The sequence below is a fragment of the Genypterus blacodes genome, unplaced genomic scaffold (genome assembly GCF_046128005.1).
Source record: "Genypterus blacodes isolate CSIRO-AG114 ecotype Tasmania unplaced genomic scaffold, CSIRO-AGI_Gbla_v1 ptg000133l_1, whole genome shotgun sequence".
Taxonomy (NCBI): domain Eukaryota; kingdom Metazoa; phylum Chordata; class Actinopteri; order Ophidiiformes; family Ophidiidae; genus Genypterus; species Genypterus blacodes.
This window is the reverse complement of record NW_027466935.1, coordinates 6,748,713-6,766,589: the sequence shown is the minus strand read 5'-3', so window position 1 is coordinate 6,766,589 and position 17,877 is coordinate 6,748,713. Positions and strand designations below refer to the sequence as shown.

Genomic DNA, 17,877 nt, shown 5'->3' with positions numbered 1-17,877 from the left:
GTCTGTATGACCCGTGTGCACAAAGCTCATCAGCTACTCCTGTATGTTTACAAGCACAGCTACAGCATGTTCTCATATTCTGTCTGTCTATGTACTCTGATCACCCTTCCTTAAAAAAAGGTTGCATAAATACAAACCATTACACAGATAACAGCCAACTAAACCATTATTGCATAAGGCCACAAAATGCTTCACTAAACACGAAAGTCCACAGTCAATTCAAGTGTCTAGGACTCTAGAGTAGAGTCTAGAAGAGGGAACTGAGAGGATTGAAGGGATCGAGACGGATTGTTCGATTGCAGTAGACTGTCGAGGGCTTTGAAGTTGAGCAAGAGGATTCTGAAGTCAATCCGGTATTGGAGTTTATTTTGGATACCTGAGCATTCATCAATTCCTGATGTTGACTGTCTGATTGTCTCTGTCTGAGAGATTACTGTATGTCTTGAGTTTGCAAAAGGCCACATCAATGTTCAACAAGCCACAGACTCCACCAGGGGACAGGAGTGTTTACGTAATTATATCTTTATGAATTTGTATGATTATATTGTTCCTGTATTTCAATTTAAAGTAGAAAGGTGAGCAGTTTTGAGAAATTAAGAAAAATCTAAGTTGAAGATTAGTTTCCACCATCAAACAGCAGAGGGAGCTGTTGGTCCATGTGTTACAGGTTTACAAAACATTTCACATAAACAGATGAGTTAGTGTGGGGACATTTACTTAAAACATTAAGTAAAAATAGCACACAAACAGAATTATCGCACTGTTAGTAACAAAGGACACATTTTTTCCTTCTTGAGTGCTTTCAGCTGCTTCCTCATTTGTTGACCTCAAGCAGCTTTCTGTGAAATAAACTGGGTTGCATAATGTTTACTCTCTGACAACAACTGCACCTTATCACATGAGCACAAGCTGTGCAACAACATCTAAGCCAGGAAACACAATTATTTCTAATTTCCTCTTATATGAAACCGTTTGGCTTTAAACACACTTGTCGTGGGGAGTTGGAAATTAAATCTCACCCATCGAGCGTTGTCGCCCCCTGGTGTTTCACTGCTGCCTCTACATTTGTACTTTCCCACAGTGATTTCCATCTTCTAATCTTTTGTTCCATCCGTCCATTCACTCTCTTGACCCTATTATCCTATTAAGGGTCACAGTCAGATGATCTTGACAGGTTGGTGTATCACAGGGCTCTCTCTCTCTCTCTCTCTCTCTCTCATACACACATATAGACAGATGGAGACCAACTAATCCATTCATATCTGACATGATAAGACTATAGTACTTTAGAAATTTAGAAACATTATTGCGTCAAATCACCTGCAATCTGAAATTTGTCTTGCTTGCCCCTCTTACACACACACACACACACACGCACACACATGCATTACAGAGGGTTCAGCGCAGGGCCCAGCGCAGGGACTCGAACCGGCGACCCTCAGATACCCAAGCTGAGAATCAAAACTTTTTTTGAAATTAATCACAAAAAAATTACCAAAAAATTCCAATCTACATCATTCAAACAGTAATATCTGTGAAATATTTTAAATGGAATTTTCTGGAAAGTCTTTTGTAAAATTGCTGGTGTATCGCGTGCATGTATATCTTGATCTGTCCTTTTAAAGTCTTTAAAGTCCCTGGGTGTGTAGGAACATTAGGCAATACAGCTAAGACAAATTGTTTGTGAATGTTGTATTTTGCTGCATATTTTACCTTGAATACCAACAATCCCCTCTCCTTAGTAAAAGGTCAAGTCAATTACCTTGGCGAATCATTTGCCCCCGTTAGTAGGGAGGATGAAGGGGAGTGATGTGGGCTGAGCTCTGCACGGTGACGTCTGCTGCTCAGCTTGTGGTAAAGCTGCTGCTGTATTCAGTAGAAACAGAGTGCCTAACTGTCCCAATGCCATATTATACTGTAAAAGCATAGAGTATATTGTTTAATATGTATACAAAAGCATAGTACACTGTGTTTGCAGTAAGTTTGATCTATATAATCTTTGACAATTTGAAAGCTTTTGTTGAATGCTGGGTGTCTGACGTCCTTGGACAAACGGCTGCTGAGTTGAGAAAAGAGAAGAGGGACATGGAAATTAAAGAATCTTTAAATAGTTATGGGAATATTCTACACATACCACCTGTGACCATAGTTCACACTGCAGAGAGGAATACACACGCTCCCCATCCCCATATGGTTTCTCTATATTGTTTTTCATTAAAACCAAAGTCAAATGAATCCACCTATGTTAAGAAAAAGAAGAAACCTTTGAAAATGTGGTTTCTGCATTTAAACCATTCTCACTACGAGGAACGCCTGGGGACCAAATCCAGATCGACATCCAAGTGCCTTGGTCAAGGGCAGTGGCAGGGGGTGATTAACCTGGCCAGAGGCGATGATGATGAAGTGCACCACCTGGAGGAAGTACACAGACACTAGTAGAGGTTGCAAACTCACACACACAGACAGGACTGGAACAAGATTCAAACCTGAAGGACCTTCCAAACGAATTGAAAATCCGTCAGCACTAGGAGTGTGGAACCGAGACACAGCTGCCATTTATTCTGACATTTGAAGAGCTGTGGAGCACCGTCAATATTGACATCCATAATGTTTACTGTAATTCGCTGATCTCATGCCTCAATGCTCCTGCTGCAAGGATAAATGCTGGTTTGGTTTGCCACTGTGTGCAATCACAACATCAGACCTGAACAGAGACTTGTGAAAACTTTCCATTGTGTATTGATTGTGTTTGTTTGCTAATCAGAGGCTATTATACTGCCGGGGTCCTCCCTGTTTCTGAACAACTTTGAGGACGATTGTCAGTTTCTTGTACTTCGTTTGGTCTATCTGTTTGTCCTTCAGCTGTTGTTTAATGTTGCACTTTTCTGTTTTCACCTCGCAATGCTCATGATTCATTTACAAAACCTGGTAGCTGTATTACAAAGGAAGCTTAACAGATCCAGGCTTTGTTTGTATTAGCTGGCTTGACAACACCTAAAGACAGCAATCAGGCTAAATCTGTATCACAACGCCGGTAATCAACTTGCTTTATGAACACAACAAGATGGAACCGTCACGTGCGGCGTATTTCACTTCAGATAGGCAAAGGATAGAATTAGATGCGTATGAAGAATTCAAAACTGCTATGACTGCAAAGAGCAACAACACAGCTGCAAATCAGGCCAGAGAGGAATGATGGCAGGAAACAAGCAAATCATGTAAATGCATAAGTTAATACATTTACCTTTACATTACTTTGCTATGAGGTCACTGTGGTTCAGATATAGATAGAGACTGCACAGACACACGGCCATTTGCTGGAAATCTGCTTCTGATTGGACGATCTGATCCAACTGATCTGCTACAGAAGCCTGAGCCAACACATCATGACTACACACAAGTTTGATCAGAATGTGAGCTGACATGTAAGAGAGGAAACTCATGTTTGAGCCTCCATCTTTAACAAGGGATGACAATTAAATCAATGCGGACGTTGGATGGAATATGACAGCAAGAGAAATGGACTAAATGGATTCAAAATTCCTGAATTCATTGATAATTGACAGAATAGTGAAAGACTAAAACATAATTGCAAACTGGCAGCTAGAGAGTTGCCTCCAGGGCACTGCCAAGGTGCCCTTGAGCAAGACACCGAACCCCCAAAACTGCTCCTCGGGCGCAGTATGGTGGCTGCCCTGCACTGTAATGCAAGTGTGTGTGTGTGTGTGTGTGTGTGTGTGTGTGTGTGTGTGTGTGTGTAAGAGGGGCACGCAAGACAAATTTCAGATTGACGCGTCAGTATCAGTCACTTCAGAAATAGTACGTAAAATAAGTGTTATCATTCATATAACAGATAAGCTACATTGATATTTTAATCGAATGATATGAAGTTTTGCGTAAAGCTATATTGCACAGTTGTGACATTGAAATTTGACCTCATATGTGGCACAGAGCAGAGGCCGTCTCCTGGCTGTATACTTGGAGGCTCTGGATGTCCTGCATGCTTGTCAGTGCTGCTGAAAGTCACAGAGCCCTGCTAAGTGAAAGGCCAGAATTATGGTCAAAACAAACCAAACATTGATGATCCATAAACATGCAGGCTTACACGCCAAAGGCCAGGAAGTGATAACATCTCTTAGTCATCCAAAAGGTCAATTTGGACTGAAGAGCTGGAATGAAAACTTTGTTCTCATCTCATTTGTGTGTGTGTGTGTGTGTGTGTGTGTGTGTGTGTGTGTGTGTGTGTGTTTTGTGGGATGTTTTATCTCACTGACTGCAGCAGAATGTCTTTGTGACTTGCTAGAAAAGCTTTTAATAGAGCATATTATGCTTTGGAATGAAACTTCTGTGCATACCAGCACCAAGGCTTCACAATCCAAATCAGTCCACAAAGAATGTCGGGAATTTCTGTTACTGTATCTTTATCTTCGGATGATAATTCTCTCTCACAATATTTGGACTCTGAACAAGGATCGTTTGTGATTATCTTTGTTGTGGGTCAGCCGTCTGAGATAATGAGACGATTACCTATAGGTCAAATCCCTTATTGCCATGATTAATGAGAATTTGCTGGCTTTAGAGGCGCAAATGAGTGTAGTAGTAATTCTCTGTAGTTACCTCAGGTCCGAGGTTTTTGCACCTGCGAAATGACAGAAAAGCACCGGGGGCTGAAAACTGCGTGTTTGTGTTATTGCGTGATCTTTTTTGAGCATTCCTTGTGAATAAGCGCAAAATGATAGGAGGAGGGAGCTCAGATGAATTCAAATACACGGTAGAAATGATTTATGATTGGGACAGAAGAGGAAACTGCACCTGTGTTTTTAAACAACAGGGAGAAGCAGGTTTGAAAGTTTGCAAGGCCCATTGAAGAGAATTTGAGAGAGACTGCACCAATTGGATCGCCTTCTCTCCCTTTGGTTGAGAGACTCTCAATAATAGGACTGGACTGTATTGTGCTTTATCATTCTCTTTATCCCTCTCCCTCGTCTCTGTCTTGCATGCTATTTCCCAAGTTTTTCCTATGTTTACTGCTCTTCATGCTTTATTGTCCCTTTGTATAATCCCACTGGAAGTTCCTATTGCACACCCAGCCATTCTTGTAGAGGGAATCTCTCTTGGAATTTCCTCTATGAAGGTTTCTTCCCTTTTTCCTTTAAGGTTTTCTCATCTTCCTAGAGAGCTTTGGGGCGGGGGCGGGAATTTTCCTGATGTAGTGGGTCTGTATAGCCCTTCCAGACGTTGGGCTATACAAACAAAATGGACTTGACTTGACTGTCCTCTGACCCGGAGCAATTAGACCTGGCTGAACACTTTGAATATCTAAGCTTCAGGCCCAATAATTGTGGTAAATTTGAAGAGACAGTTGAGTTTAGGAGCACAACCACAGCACTCACATGTGCACCCTACCCCACGAGCCCATATATAATCTCCTATCGCACCACTGAGCACAACAAAAGAACAATCTAATTGCCATGAAATTTCACTGAACACATGACAAAACCCATTTTGTATAATCTCTCTGGGCTTTCCTCCAGCTTCATCCTTGCTATGTCTGTGAACTCTCAGCTGTCTCTTTGCTCCAGCAGGACCTTGAGGCAAATGCTGAGTTTGTTCAATTGCACTTTATCTACAAATGAATTAAGACGTTGTCCTGTTGCTAATCAGCGGTGGCCATGGAACTCTGAAATTTAGATATACAGTGACATTTTTGTGAGCTTATTGTACAACTCTGTCTGCCCCAAATCCTAAATAACCTCTACAAGACTATAAAGCCTCCTTCACTGACTGAGTTCATGTTAACTCACTGTCAGCAACAATGCCAGATAGAGCCTTATAATACTGAGATCATTATTTCCTTATCTTATCTTTCCTTATCCTGATTGGTTTCATTTCCTGGAGATGAGGGTATCTCCGGGAATACCACTCCTACAATTTTGTATTTCTGTGCAGACTGACATGGAGGGTCATGCCATCGGACCGGTGTGGATGACAGTGCGGGTGTCAGTTTGACCTCTTCATGTAGAAGTGGACACAGAAATAACTCCGAGGGTCAAAACCTCAATGTCACTTCTCGTCTTACAGCGCACAGAGTGGACGTAGCACTCAGAATGCACCAGGAAGGGCAAAAAACAGCTTTCTTCCTCATTATCACAGCAGAAACAGTGCATGCTTTAAATTATGTATTCCATTTGTTTCTTGTTCCTGTCTGATGGCGAGGTCATTACGCTGTGATCCTCTCCAAATGTCACCAAATGTGTGAGTGGTGTGTAAAATGTTGATAAGAACATTTGTCAAAACTATTGAAATCCCGATTTTAGGTGAAAGGGAACCCCTGAACATGTCTAGAGATGTTTAGATTAGGTGTGTGTGTATCAATTTCTGAGCCTGATATGATCTCAAGCATTAAGAGATACCAATAAATAATAAATCGATTGATGGTTAGTTGGAAGAACTAACTGTTCTATGTATGTATGTATGTATGTATGTATGTATGTATGTATCCAACTATCTATCTATCTAACTATCTATCTATCTATCTATCTATCTATCTATCTATCTATCTATCTATCTATCTATTTGAGATAGATAGAGACTCAACATTAAAGTTATTACAGACACTTATAAATGCCAGAGAAATTAGAAATCAGAGCCTAACTAGCTAAATCAGATCATGACGGTTCATATAATTTTCCATTGTGAGCAGAGGCCAGGTTAGCCACCATTTACATTCCTCATAAGACCGTTAAGTGGTGACCGGGGAGAGTGATGCACACCCTTTGTTTACACAGCAGCAGCACAAAGCAGGGAGGAGTGCGTGTCACGTGGAGAGAGTGTCATCATTTCAAAATGGTGGCCCCAGGTCACAATGTGAGATACATCCAGGAAGGGAAGGGAACAGGAAGATGATTTAGGCGTTGTGGCTGGTTGTTAAGCAATTCAGCAGTGCTAAGTGCTTTCACAGTCAGATGCACCCGACTGTAAATTCACTCCATAGTTACTATAAACATCTTGTGATATATAGCATTGTGATGGTATTATTACTTAAACGATGTGTTAACAAAAGACACGGTGGTAATACTTCTTCAAAACAAAGACAATTAATGAAAACAAAAGGTTGAAGGTATTTGCAACACACACACACACACACACACACACACACACACCAGTGAATCGAATCATCAATTTTGAGCTTCTGTTTTGAGCAAAAATCACTGCTTATCATTTAAAAACAATTTATCCAGAACCACAGCCTTTGCCATTGAATGTGATTCCAAGCCTTTGAAAAAAACAATAGCTTGTGAACGCAGCATATTGTTCTCTGTTTCCTTGTTTCCTCTGTGAGCACACTTCACACACACAACACAAATGAATTGAAGATAACACAACACAACCAACCAACATCTGATTAGACTGCAGGTTACTTCAGGTTAACATGTTCTGGTGCAAAAGGACTTTAATAGGATTTCAATGATGCATGCCGACAGTTAGAAGACAGAGGAGAGACTAGTAAAGAGATAGAGGGGCAACACAATGATTGAGGCCATTGCAATCTCGTTTAATGTTCATGCTTTCTCATAATAATCATAACATCAGAGAGACCAAGTCCTTGTGGTTCAGGCGCTAAAATGAGGCTCTGAAGGCGTTCAGACTAAGTAGGAGGTTTCTTGCGGTTATGACATAAACTCATATGTGAAGGTTGCATTCCTGTGAAGAGACAGTCTGACCACAAAGGTACTTGTCCTAGCAACCACAAATGATTGCTTTAGGACCTCTTCCTTTTTAGAATGCCTTCGTCTAATGTCTGACGTCATTAGACAAACAGGTGCTGTGTTCCGGGCGCGCATGCAGGGAGCTGTCCTGAGGCACAGTATAACTTTGTGACTGTTCCTGCCTGAAACTGAACAAACACCGCTAAGTCCCTGCTTGAAGAAATCTCCAAGCCAGTTTGTCTTGCTTATCTCTGTTGTTAGCTCTGTGCTGGCTAACCTTCTGTCTGAATGTGCTTGTTTTGTCGAGAGGAAAATAAACGGCTCACAGGTGTTGTGTGTGTGGGTTTTTTCCACACTGCTGAGTGATAAAAGGTAGGACTAACACAAGCAATTGGTTTTTGACATTTTAAGTTCGCAATACAGTTTGAACTTTTGTTACAATGTATATTTTTTGATTTAGTAAGTGCAGCAAACTGTATTTCCTTAATTATGAGGTTTGATACAATATAGGTGTCAGCTAATGGGTCAAAAACATCAGGAATAGCTAATATGCTTCATAACCCCATTCATCCCAAATAATTGTTTTTGACTGATATGAAAATATTCAGTACAAAAATTGATTTTAAAATTTTTGTGACACTCACATAGGAGAGAAATGTGCACAAAGGTTGAATTGTGCTAATTACAGGAAATGATTCCTGAGAAGAGAATGGAAACACAAATGATATTCCTTAATGATGCTGATATTATTTTGTATACTTTCCGTAAATCTATGTTTCAGAGTCAAATGACAAATGTCCAGTGGGTGCTTGTTATGTAGTGTTATTAAAATTGCATCATTACCATTTTTACAGTTTATTTTAAATTGTTTGTAGAAATTTTTGAGTATGTTTTTATTTGCAGTGTTGCCAGTTTTTTCAGCTGTTACTAAGATGCAGCCCATGTAGCGACTTTCCAAGCAGGAGTGATAATGTTTCTCATTGTCTGTGTCTCTAGCAGAAATATAGTTATTGTGGGACTTGAACAAGCTGTGACCTGAGAGTCCCCAACGGCAATATTTCTAAATGCCACCACTTGTGCAGGCCCCAAATGGCTGAGCCACACCCCTCCAACGAGGCCACTGAAAAGAGGCATTCTGTGGGGAAAAAGTGCCTGTGTGAAAAAAGCCCTCTATTATTAAAATTGCTCATGTTTAGACTAACATCTGAATACAGAAACACAGAATTTAAAATGAAACTGGCCAGTCTCTGTCATGTTTCAGTCAGGATTGTTGGTCCACCATGAACAGCTTCTTTTCTAATACAGAGGACTGAACTACGAAGGAAGTTTAACAGTCAAGCCTTGTTTATGTAAACTGGCCTGACAAATTTAAAGCCCTGCACCCTGGCAGTCGTCAGTGTTATTACTGTATGTTGTTGATTGAACATCATCTGTTATAAATACCTTAGACTAAACATAATTCTCATTATTATTGTTTTGGCTGCATTCCTGGCAGCTTGAAACGCATGGCAAAGCAAGTAAGAGTCTTTCGTAAATATGTCTGCCTGCCACCGAGAATCTGTAGAGTACAGAATATCCTCGGGTGAATCAAATGAATTTTCCAGAGAGAGAGAGAGAACTAACACATCAGGTCACAGTATTCATACAAAATGAAGACTTAAAATAAAGAAAACACTCTCACAACCAAACACACACACACACACAATCCCTTACCAAGGCCCAGCTCTGATAGAACGTTTCATTAACCTGGGAAGTGGAGCTGGGAGCTGGGAATGATGTCACACCCGAGTTGACTTCAGATGCCTTCAGGAAAACCTTTGATGTTACGTTCCGGTGTGTCACCTGTGTATCATTCCTGTGTGTCATCGTGTCATCGTCATTGTTTGTAATACAAGTTGCAAAGAACTCGTCACGTGGTTATTCGCATGTACAAACACTGTAGAAACGTATCCACATTGGACAGTACAGTGTGCACGACTGATTTAATGAGACACAAAAGACAGAAGTGCTAATAAAGAGTTTATTCAACAACAGCTTTCACACTGTTGACGCGTGGAGCTGCCATATTAGATGTTAAGGTCAGGGTTGTTGAGGTTCCTCCGACTTTCTGAGTTGGAAATCCAATTTAACTGGGCATTTCAATTTAATTATTCCGACTGGTACTCAGAAATTCTGACTTTTCCAATTGGAATGCATGAGATGTCCGGACCTGGGATCCAGGACCTCTCCTGAGCCCTGGCCTCCTGCTTCCTTTGGCAGCCCAGCTTGTTGTGTCTCTTGTTCTGCACGGACTGGACAGGCAGCCACAAACTCTCTTGTATGTTTCTCCATGAATGGCCTATTGAGGAACTGCAATGTGTAGGTTACTACAGGGTGACTGGGGAATTGTAATTGTAATTGTAATCTCTGAGCCGGGCCAGTGTTTGAGCACAAAGTTGAACCTGCTGAAGCATAGAGCCCATCTGGCCTGCCTGGAATTCAACCTACTGGTAGTCTTATACTGGATACATTGTAAGGTTTCTGGGAGAGCAATCGATCCAAGAAACCACAGGCCACTCAGTACAACTTGCTCTGTACAGCTTTCAGTGAATCTCTCTGTCTGTCGATATGCATGCTGCAAAGGGTGAAAGTCTCCAGCTTCTCAGCAAGAAGTATAAATATCATTATGATTTCAAGTGACAATTAGTTGCAGCTGGTTGATTTACTATAACCCTTAGGATAAGATAAGATAAGATCACATGACATCACATGGCATCACATGACATCCCATGACATCACACATAGACATTAGTAATATTAGTAACATTACTCTCCCCAATCAAAGAGAGAGGCAAATTGATCCAATCTCTGAAAATCAGATTTCACTTTTTTCGCGGGGTAAAGTTGGCCGATTAAATACCTGAATGAAGAAGAAGAGGAATCATTTGGCAAGACTTCAACCACTTCACCAAATGTTTGCTCTGCCAGCAATGAGTTCAATCTCCAAACTGGGGAGTGGATTTATGAATGCTTGATTGATCAGAGGAAACAACATACCGTAGGAGCTATTAATATCTATGAAAAAGAATGTATTCTTGAGTATGAACTATCTCCAAGGGTCCACCAAAGCATTCTGGGTCATGAAATCATAGACACATTTAGACATAGCTCATAGGGATAAAGTGCGAGGATTAGAACAATCTAACATTGGCTCAAGCACACAGTTCAGATCATCGCCAATAACTGATAGATGAGTATTTAAATGAAGATATATTAATAAGTCATTTATTAGAGAATTCAACATCATCATGGTTAGGTGCACATACTTTTATTAGTAGACATTACTAAACATGCATTATGTGCATTTAGCAACTTGACAGAGGAGTAAATAAGGTGAGACGTGTGAAGGCCAAATGTTTTGCAATGTAAAACCCAACATTGTCAGAATCCTGTGTGGTTCTCAGTTGTGATCATTTCCTGTTTTATTTTGTAATTGTTTTACGTTATGTTTCCTGTTACTTTACTTCCTGCCCTTGTGTTCCTTGATTGGTTCCCTTTGTTCCATGTTCCCTTCACCTCATTTCCTTCAAGTGTATCTATACTTCTTGTTTCTTGTCGCCTCCTCGCCAGTGTGTTACCTTTTCCCTGCCTGTTTCATGGCTTCTATTCCCTGGTTCTTGCCTGTTTGTGTTCTCCGTGTCACGTGGGTTTTCTCTGCTCCCCTGGTTTGGTCTGGGCGCCTTGTCACACCCGTATCCGCTCCTGGTTCTACCCTGGTTTTGTTCCCATAATCTGTGTAAGTCTGGTCATGTCTCCATGTTCCATGTTGTTTGTCCATTTTTAATGTTTTTCTGCTGTTGTTTTGTTAGTTTGGTGACCTTGTCTGTCTCCCCCGTTACATGTTCCATCTGTATTTCAACGTTTCCTGTATTCATTCACTGATTCTTGAGAGTCGGGACAAAACATGTGACACATAGACAAGTCTTATTTATATCAAAAATAAATAAATCAATAATGATTGACATACTCACAAAGTTAGATCTAAAGGAATTGTGAATACTGATGTTCTGTTTTAGCATAGATAATTACTTTTTTGAGGGATATTTGTTTAAATGTATGACCAGTGGTTAGACGGCCCATGTTATTTCTCTTGTCCTCAGCAAGAGGTCACAATATTCACCAGCCCCCAAAATCTTTAAAAACCTCTACAATTGTGAAAACATTTATATCAAATCAAACATAAGGGTTATGAATGTATAAAACAATGCATGCCATGAACATCTAAAAATATTTTCCATAGAAATCTGCCTATCAAAGTTGTGTCCTCTGTTTCCGTCAACTCCGTCAGATTTGTATGTTTGACATTTTTTGATATTTTAGATGAACAATGTCAATTTTCCTATGGTCACAGCTGGAGCATGTCAACACCATCTCTCTGTTATGATACCTTTAATAAACCATATTGGATTCAATGAAAGTATTTTATTGAGATTATGGAGACAGCTAGCAATAGCCAAAAAACTAGCTAGCTAGCTGCAGTGTTTTTTTCTGCAGAGGGAAAAAACATGCCATTTCGTCAACTCCGTCAGAGTCAACTCCGTCAGGTTTTATGTCTGACGGAGTTGACATGTAAGCTGACGGAGTTGACAAATCCACCAATGACCGCTTAATGTGCCAATATTATACTATTTTCGAACATAGTAAAGGAATAGAATGTTGTAATGGACATTGATTTTGTCTGCACAAGCCAGTGTCTGTTTTCAACATCTGGTTGTAGGAACACACACTGCACCTTTAAGATTTTACATTAATCAATCAACCAATCAATCAATCAATCAATCAATCAATCAATCAACCAATCAACCAATCAATCAATCAATCAATCAATAAGTCAATCAATCAATCAATCAGTCATGTGAAGTAAATTGACATCTGATTCCAAGACCATTGCTGTGGATACTGAGCATCAAGATGTGAAAGTGGAATTTCTGCATCTCCATGGTCCAACAGCAAAGGTTAAGCCCAAGTGTGGCAAGAAGGATGTCTGTTTCTGCCCAGTTCAAGACATCGTAGTGAAACTAATGGGAAATGTATCACCAGTCCAATCAAGAACATGAGTTATCTACAGTATTGCCCCTGATGTGATGGACTTCATAGAGCGTGAGCATGTCCGACACCTGCTGCTCAAGGCATAAGTCCCTTGTGTGACTGCATTCATGCTTTAAAGCATAGTGTGTTTTTTCAATGTAAGCACCTCCTCAACACGTGTGTTCCTGCTCTCTTCTTTTTCCTAGTTTTGAAGTATGCCATGTTTTGCAGCATCACCTATGGCTGATTGTTAGCTTAATTACATTTCTTCACTTATTTTTTATAATAGTTGGAAACGGTGCAATTTGTTATAGTTTGAAACGCTGTATTTACAGTTTGTTTATTTCAGTTGAATGAAAAATATGTTCAGTATAAGACAAGGAGTTGTTATTTATTAATCTATTGTCACTTCTGTCTGTTTAAAAAAGCATTTGTTCATTAATCAGAATTCTTTCTTCAGTTTTTGTTGTTTAAGTAATAAAGAATCATCATATCGACACCCTCTTGTGTCTTATTCCCTTAAGGATTTTTTTTCTTTAGTGGCAAAATAAAAGATAAAGTTTGAAAATGCAATTTTTTAGAAATCTGTGTATTCATAACAGTGTGAAATTAAGCCGTTAGTTTATATATTATATTTTATTGCGTATAAAAATAACTAAACACTTTTACAACATACATCAGAACTTAAGATTCTTGTTGGGCTATTATAATTATATAATTATATGCTTTTAGTGTGTCTGACGTAGTTGACACAAATCAAGTTTTTAAGGTAAACATGTGAATTTATTAAAAATGTGTTTTAACCTCCAGCCTGCACCTTTACATGGTTAAATAGCACAGATCTTAATCTACATGACTATATAACTCTAATCAATATAGTGTACATTTTCAAAAAATGTTTTTCAGAAAGTGTTTTGTCCCGACTCTCAAGAATCAGTGCATTATTTCCCTGTATTACCCTGAGATACTCGTGCTCTAGTATTTGTTATTATTCTCCAGTAACCTTGTGCTTGTATTTTAGTTTTCCCCCCTAGTGTCCTGCATATTGTATTCTTTTGAGTTCCATTGTTTTCTGTTATCCTGTCTTGTCATTGTCTTGAGTCCTCACCCCTGTCTTCCCCTGACAGTACTTATGGTGGAAGAATGGACAAAGGAAGAGAGGCAAAGAAGTTGTTTCCTGATTGCTTCCTCGGAGTTTTGGTAGTGATTTTGTAGCCTTACAGTGTCCAATTCATTAAACTACTGGACAAAGCCATAAATTAGTTTGACATGCAATATGAAATATGTAATATACTTTATGTATTTTCTTATTGGGAGGGAACCAAGTTTACTTTATGAATTTGCCTTTAGTCCACCATCTAAATCAAGAAAGTGCAGCACCTCAGCTGAAGCCAGCACCACCTCTTCCCAGGCCAGCAGCACCTCAGTCCACGTCAGTACTGCCACAGCTAAGAGCCGTGACATTTTGCCAAGACGTAAGAACATTTCTAAGTAAGTCGACTTTTAAGAAATCCTATCCCAGGTTGGATTGCATTCTGATCACAGTGCAGTCTGTGCACATTTGTTTTTCTTAGTTTCCTTCTCAACACTATTCATGGATATTCATTAAACACTCACACACAAGTTTTGGGCCCTCAGCCAGTTTTCTTTCTCCAATTGTAACTTTGTACGTAATCCAGCTGAAATCTGTTTTGTAGTTTTGGTCTCTGGCAGAGTTTCTTCCTTAATGACACAGATTAACAAAAAAAGTCAACGTAAAACTGTGCATGACTCAGTGAAACGCAATACAAAGAGTGATTGTATTCCTGAATTTCACAAACACGCACACTTACACGCACTCACATTTCCTCTAAACTCCTTCCGAGTCTCGAATCTGCATCCCAACCCCAATTCCTCTACCTTGTGTCAGTACATTATGGCCAACAATGTTTCCAGTCGACAACAAAGTCCTGAATCAAGCAATTTCCTAACTAAGTGCAGTGCAACCATGACCAAACACTACATCTCCACCACGCTGGCAACTCTATGCCTTGAATAAAGTCAACCGATGGCGGTGCCCTCCTCACCACCAACCTGCTAATCATGCTTCGCACATCTCAGAGCCCCACATCTCTTCTTCATGAAGGTATTCTGGCAATCCCAACACCTGTTCCTAACCTAGAACCTGATCACTCCAGACGCCTCTGAACAGTTTGTGGCTGAAGTTGACGCTTCAGACGTAGGAGTTGGAGCCATCCTTTCCGACGCTCCCTGCATGACAGCTAACCGCAACCCTAATCCCATATTTTGTCTCACTCCTGCAGAGAAGAATAACGACATTGGGAACAGAGAGCTGCTAGTCGAGAAGATGGCATGAGGAGGAGTGGCGACAATGGTTAGGGGGAGCTGAGCATCCATTTGTTGTGTGGACAGACCATAGGCACCTTGATTGTATACACTGTGTATCATTGCCTTAAACAATTAAAATGAGCAAGCCTACTTAAAATGTAGTTAATAGAATTGATACTTGATAAAAATGTATCCACTTTCCACCTCTGGCCTCCATATTAAAGGTTATGCACGCGCGCCCGCCCTAAGGTATACACACGCACGCGCGCACACAACACACACACAGTGGAGGCTTGTTGATGCAGAGTTTGGTTTCACCCTCTTATACTCTCCCCTCCTCTTCCAAATTACGTCACGCCTACTATGTGGGCATTGCGATGACTTCTCGCGACATTTGGGGAAAAAAAGAACACAGGATGACCGAATAGATCTCGCGAGCTCTCCCCAGGTTTGAGCCCAACCTCCAGTGATGCCGAACGCGGCGTGTATAACAGCAGCGAGAGAGACGCTGGGAATCTAGGAGGAGCTGCGGCAAGGTCGGCATCAGCATCCTGCTCAAGAATAACGCCGAGCCTACCGCTTGACGGGATTTAGTCCAGCAAAGTACGCGGGGAAACGGGATTTATCGCCGCTAAGAAGGTGGAGCGGTTGAAAGTTTGGCTAATGAGTGTGTGCCACGGCAACTGCTGAGTAATTGTTCACTCTTCATAGTTTTCCGCATGCGTGCCATTCTGAGCAGACAGAGCAGCGTGTTGCCTTCCTGCTAACAGGAGCCAGTACTGGTTGTTGCCGAGCTCTTACCCGCCTAGTTCTACGGTCCACATATAGGCGTTTACATTGGCTGTAACCGTCCGCTTTATTAGCTTTGTGTCATGTCGGTGCCATCCTCCCCGTCTTCCGCACCGGCGGAGAACGTGACGCCGGAATATGATTTTCTAGCTCCGGATGCGGGGCAGAAGCCGCTAGGTCCGACGCCCAGCCAGAGCCGGTTCCAGGTAGACATTGTGGCCGAGGCAGCTGGCGCCACCGCCGAAGACAAATCCCCAAGTTCGGATGCCTCCACCACTCAACAATCCAGCGACAAGAGCAGCTCGGCTCTTCCATCGGAGGGATCGGTTACGGATCCAGCGGTCGGTGGGGAGGAAGCTAAAGGACGGTTTCGGGTGGTGAACTTCGCGGATCCGAACGGCGCGGCCTCTCCGGACGGAGCCCCAGCTGAGGGTCTACAGAACGGGGATACGGTGATGAGCGAGACCAGTTTGCATTCATCAACTTGCGGTCAGCATCATTACCACTATGACACCCACACCAACACCTACTACCTGAGGACTTTTGGGCACAATACCATCGACGCCGTGCCGAACATCGATTTCTATCGACAAACGGCAGCGCCTCTTGGGGAGAAACTAATCAGACCCACCCTGTCGGAGCTGCACGACGAGCTAGACAAGGTAAGCTGCACACACACAAACACACACACACGGCTCACACTTGCACGGGGACATGCGTGACACCGCACAGTTAGGCTATGTCACGATCAAAGAAGACTAGACCATCGCTTCAATTAGGGATCAACAGAAGTTTCCCCCTGTAAAACCCTTCATAACGCACACATTCATCTGCAGCTCATGTTTTGCAGAGCCTTGTGAAGTGTGTGATCATATGCAGGAATGGCAGAAATGGCGTGTGCTTTGCTTTGAATATAGTTCCCCCCAAAAAATGCTTGCGCGGCCGCTATTGGCATTTGCAGACTTGATTTAAGTGTTTTTAAAAGAGGAAGTTGTTGTGAGTAATCATGCGTATCTTCAACGAGTGGATGATAAAGACGTGCATAATGTGTCTCAGTGTTGTCCCCTAATTGCTGCATGGACACAAAGACGTGCATGTCCGCATGTTCGTGTCAGTCCTGATTGTTTGACACGTTATGACACATACGATCATCCAAATTCCAGAGAGTGTCCCGGTTACCGGAACATGAACGCCGCATTTGTCTCAAAACACAAGGGATGACTCAGTTCCGCGCATAAATGGCCTGAATCACCAAACTTTTGTCAGACCACTTTTAAATCATTTCCTTTTGTATATACTTTAGGCAGGATGGTTGTGGTCTTGAGGCACTGATGGGTTCACGGGCCCGTGTGTCAGTTCAAGGACTTGGCAGTGAAAGTTGTTTGGCAGTCTTGAGCTCAATATGTCTCCGTTTTCCCTCCAACTGATTCGAGGTGAATCCGGCATGTTTGGGTCACTCATCAGCATGGAGAGGGAGAGAGAGGGAGAGAGAGGGGGAGAGAGGGGGAGAGAGAGAGAGAGAGAACCCGCCATTCCTTAAACTTGTTTTGTATTTATTGTTTGAACAAATGTTACATTACCAACTTGAAATGAGACCAAACAACATCACGCTTTCTTCACTTCTGTGTGAAGTTGCATTCAACACTAGAATTCCGTGCCAACTGATTGTGCAGGTGCCGTGTGGTGACTCGGTGAGCTGATAGAGCTTCAGGAGGCTGCCACCAATGCGCCAGATGACAAATGCGTTCCACCGCTTCCCCACACACCATTTTAATCAGGTCATTATGTAGTAAACTCCAAAATTATACAGCATTGCAGAAATTTTCCAGCATTCATTCAATCACGTGATCGGTTGGAATTGCAGAAAGCTGGAGGGACTGTAATCCAACCTCAGCACTGGTAATGTGATCGCTCAGTATAAATGTGTCACAAGGCATTTCTGCCCCAGCACAGTGGAGTCAAGGTTAGAGTTTGATAAACTTCA

The 17,877-nt window shown here is 41.6% G+C and overlaps 1 protein-coding gene across 1 annotated transcript in view; it reads left to right on the top strand.

The window, feature by feature from the left end:
• The first annotated feature begins 15,603 nt into the window (after positions 1–15,603).
• Positions 15,604–17,877, top strand: part of slc12a2 (solute carrier family 12 member 2) — a 42,252-nt gene continuing 39,978 nt past the window's right edge. The window contains exon 1 of the mRNA XM_076164335.1: positions 15,604–16,555. Coding sequence (XP_076020450.1) covers positions 15,977–16,555 — 579 coding nt within the window. The 5' untranslated portion in view covers positions 15,604–15,976. The remainder of the gene's footprint in view (positions 16,556–17,877) is intronic.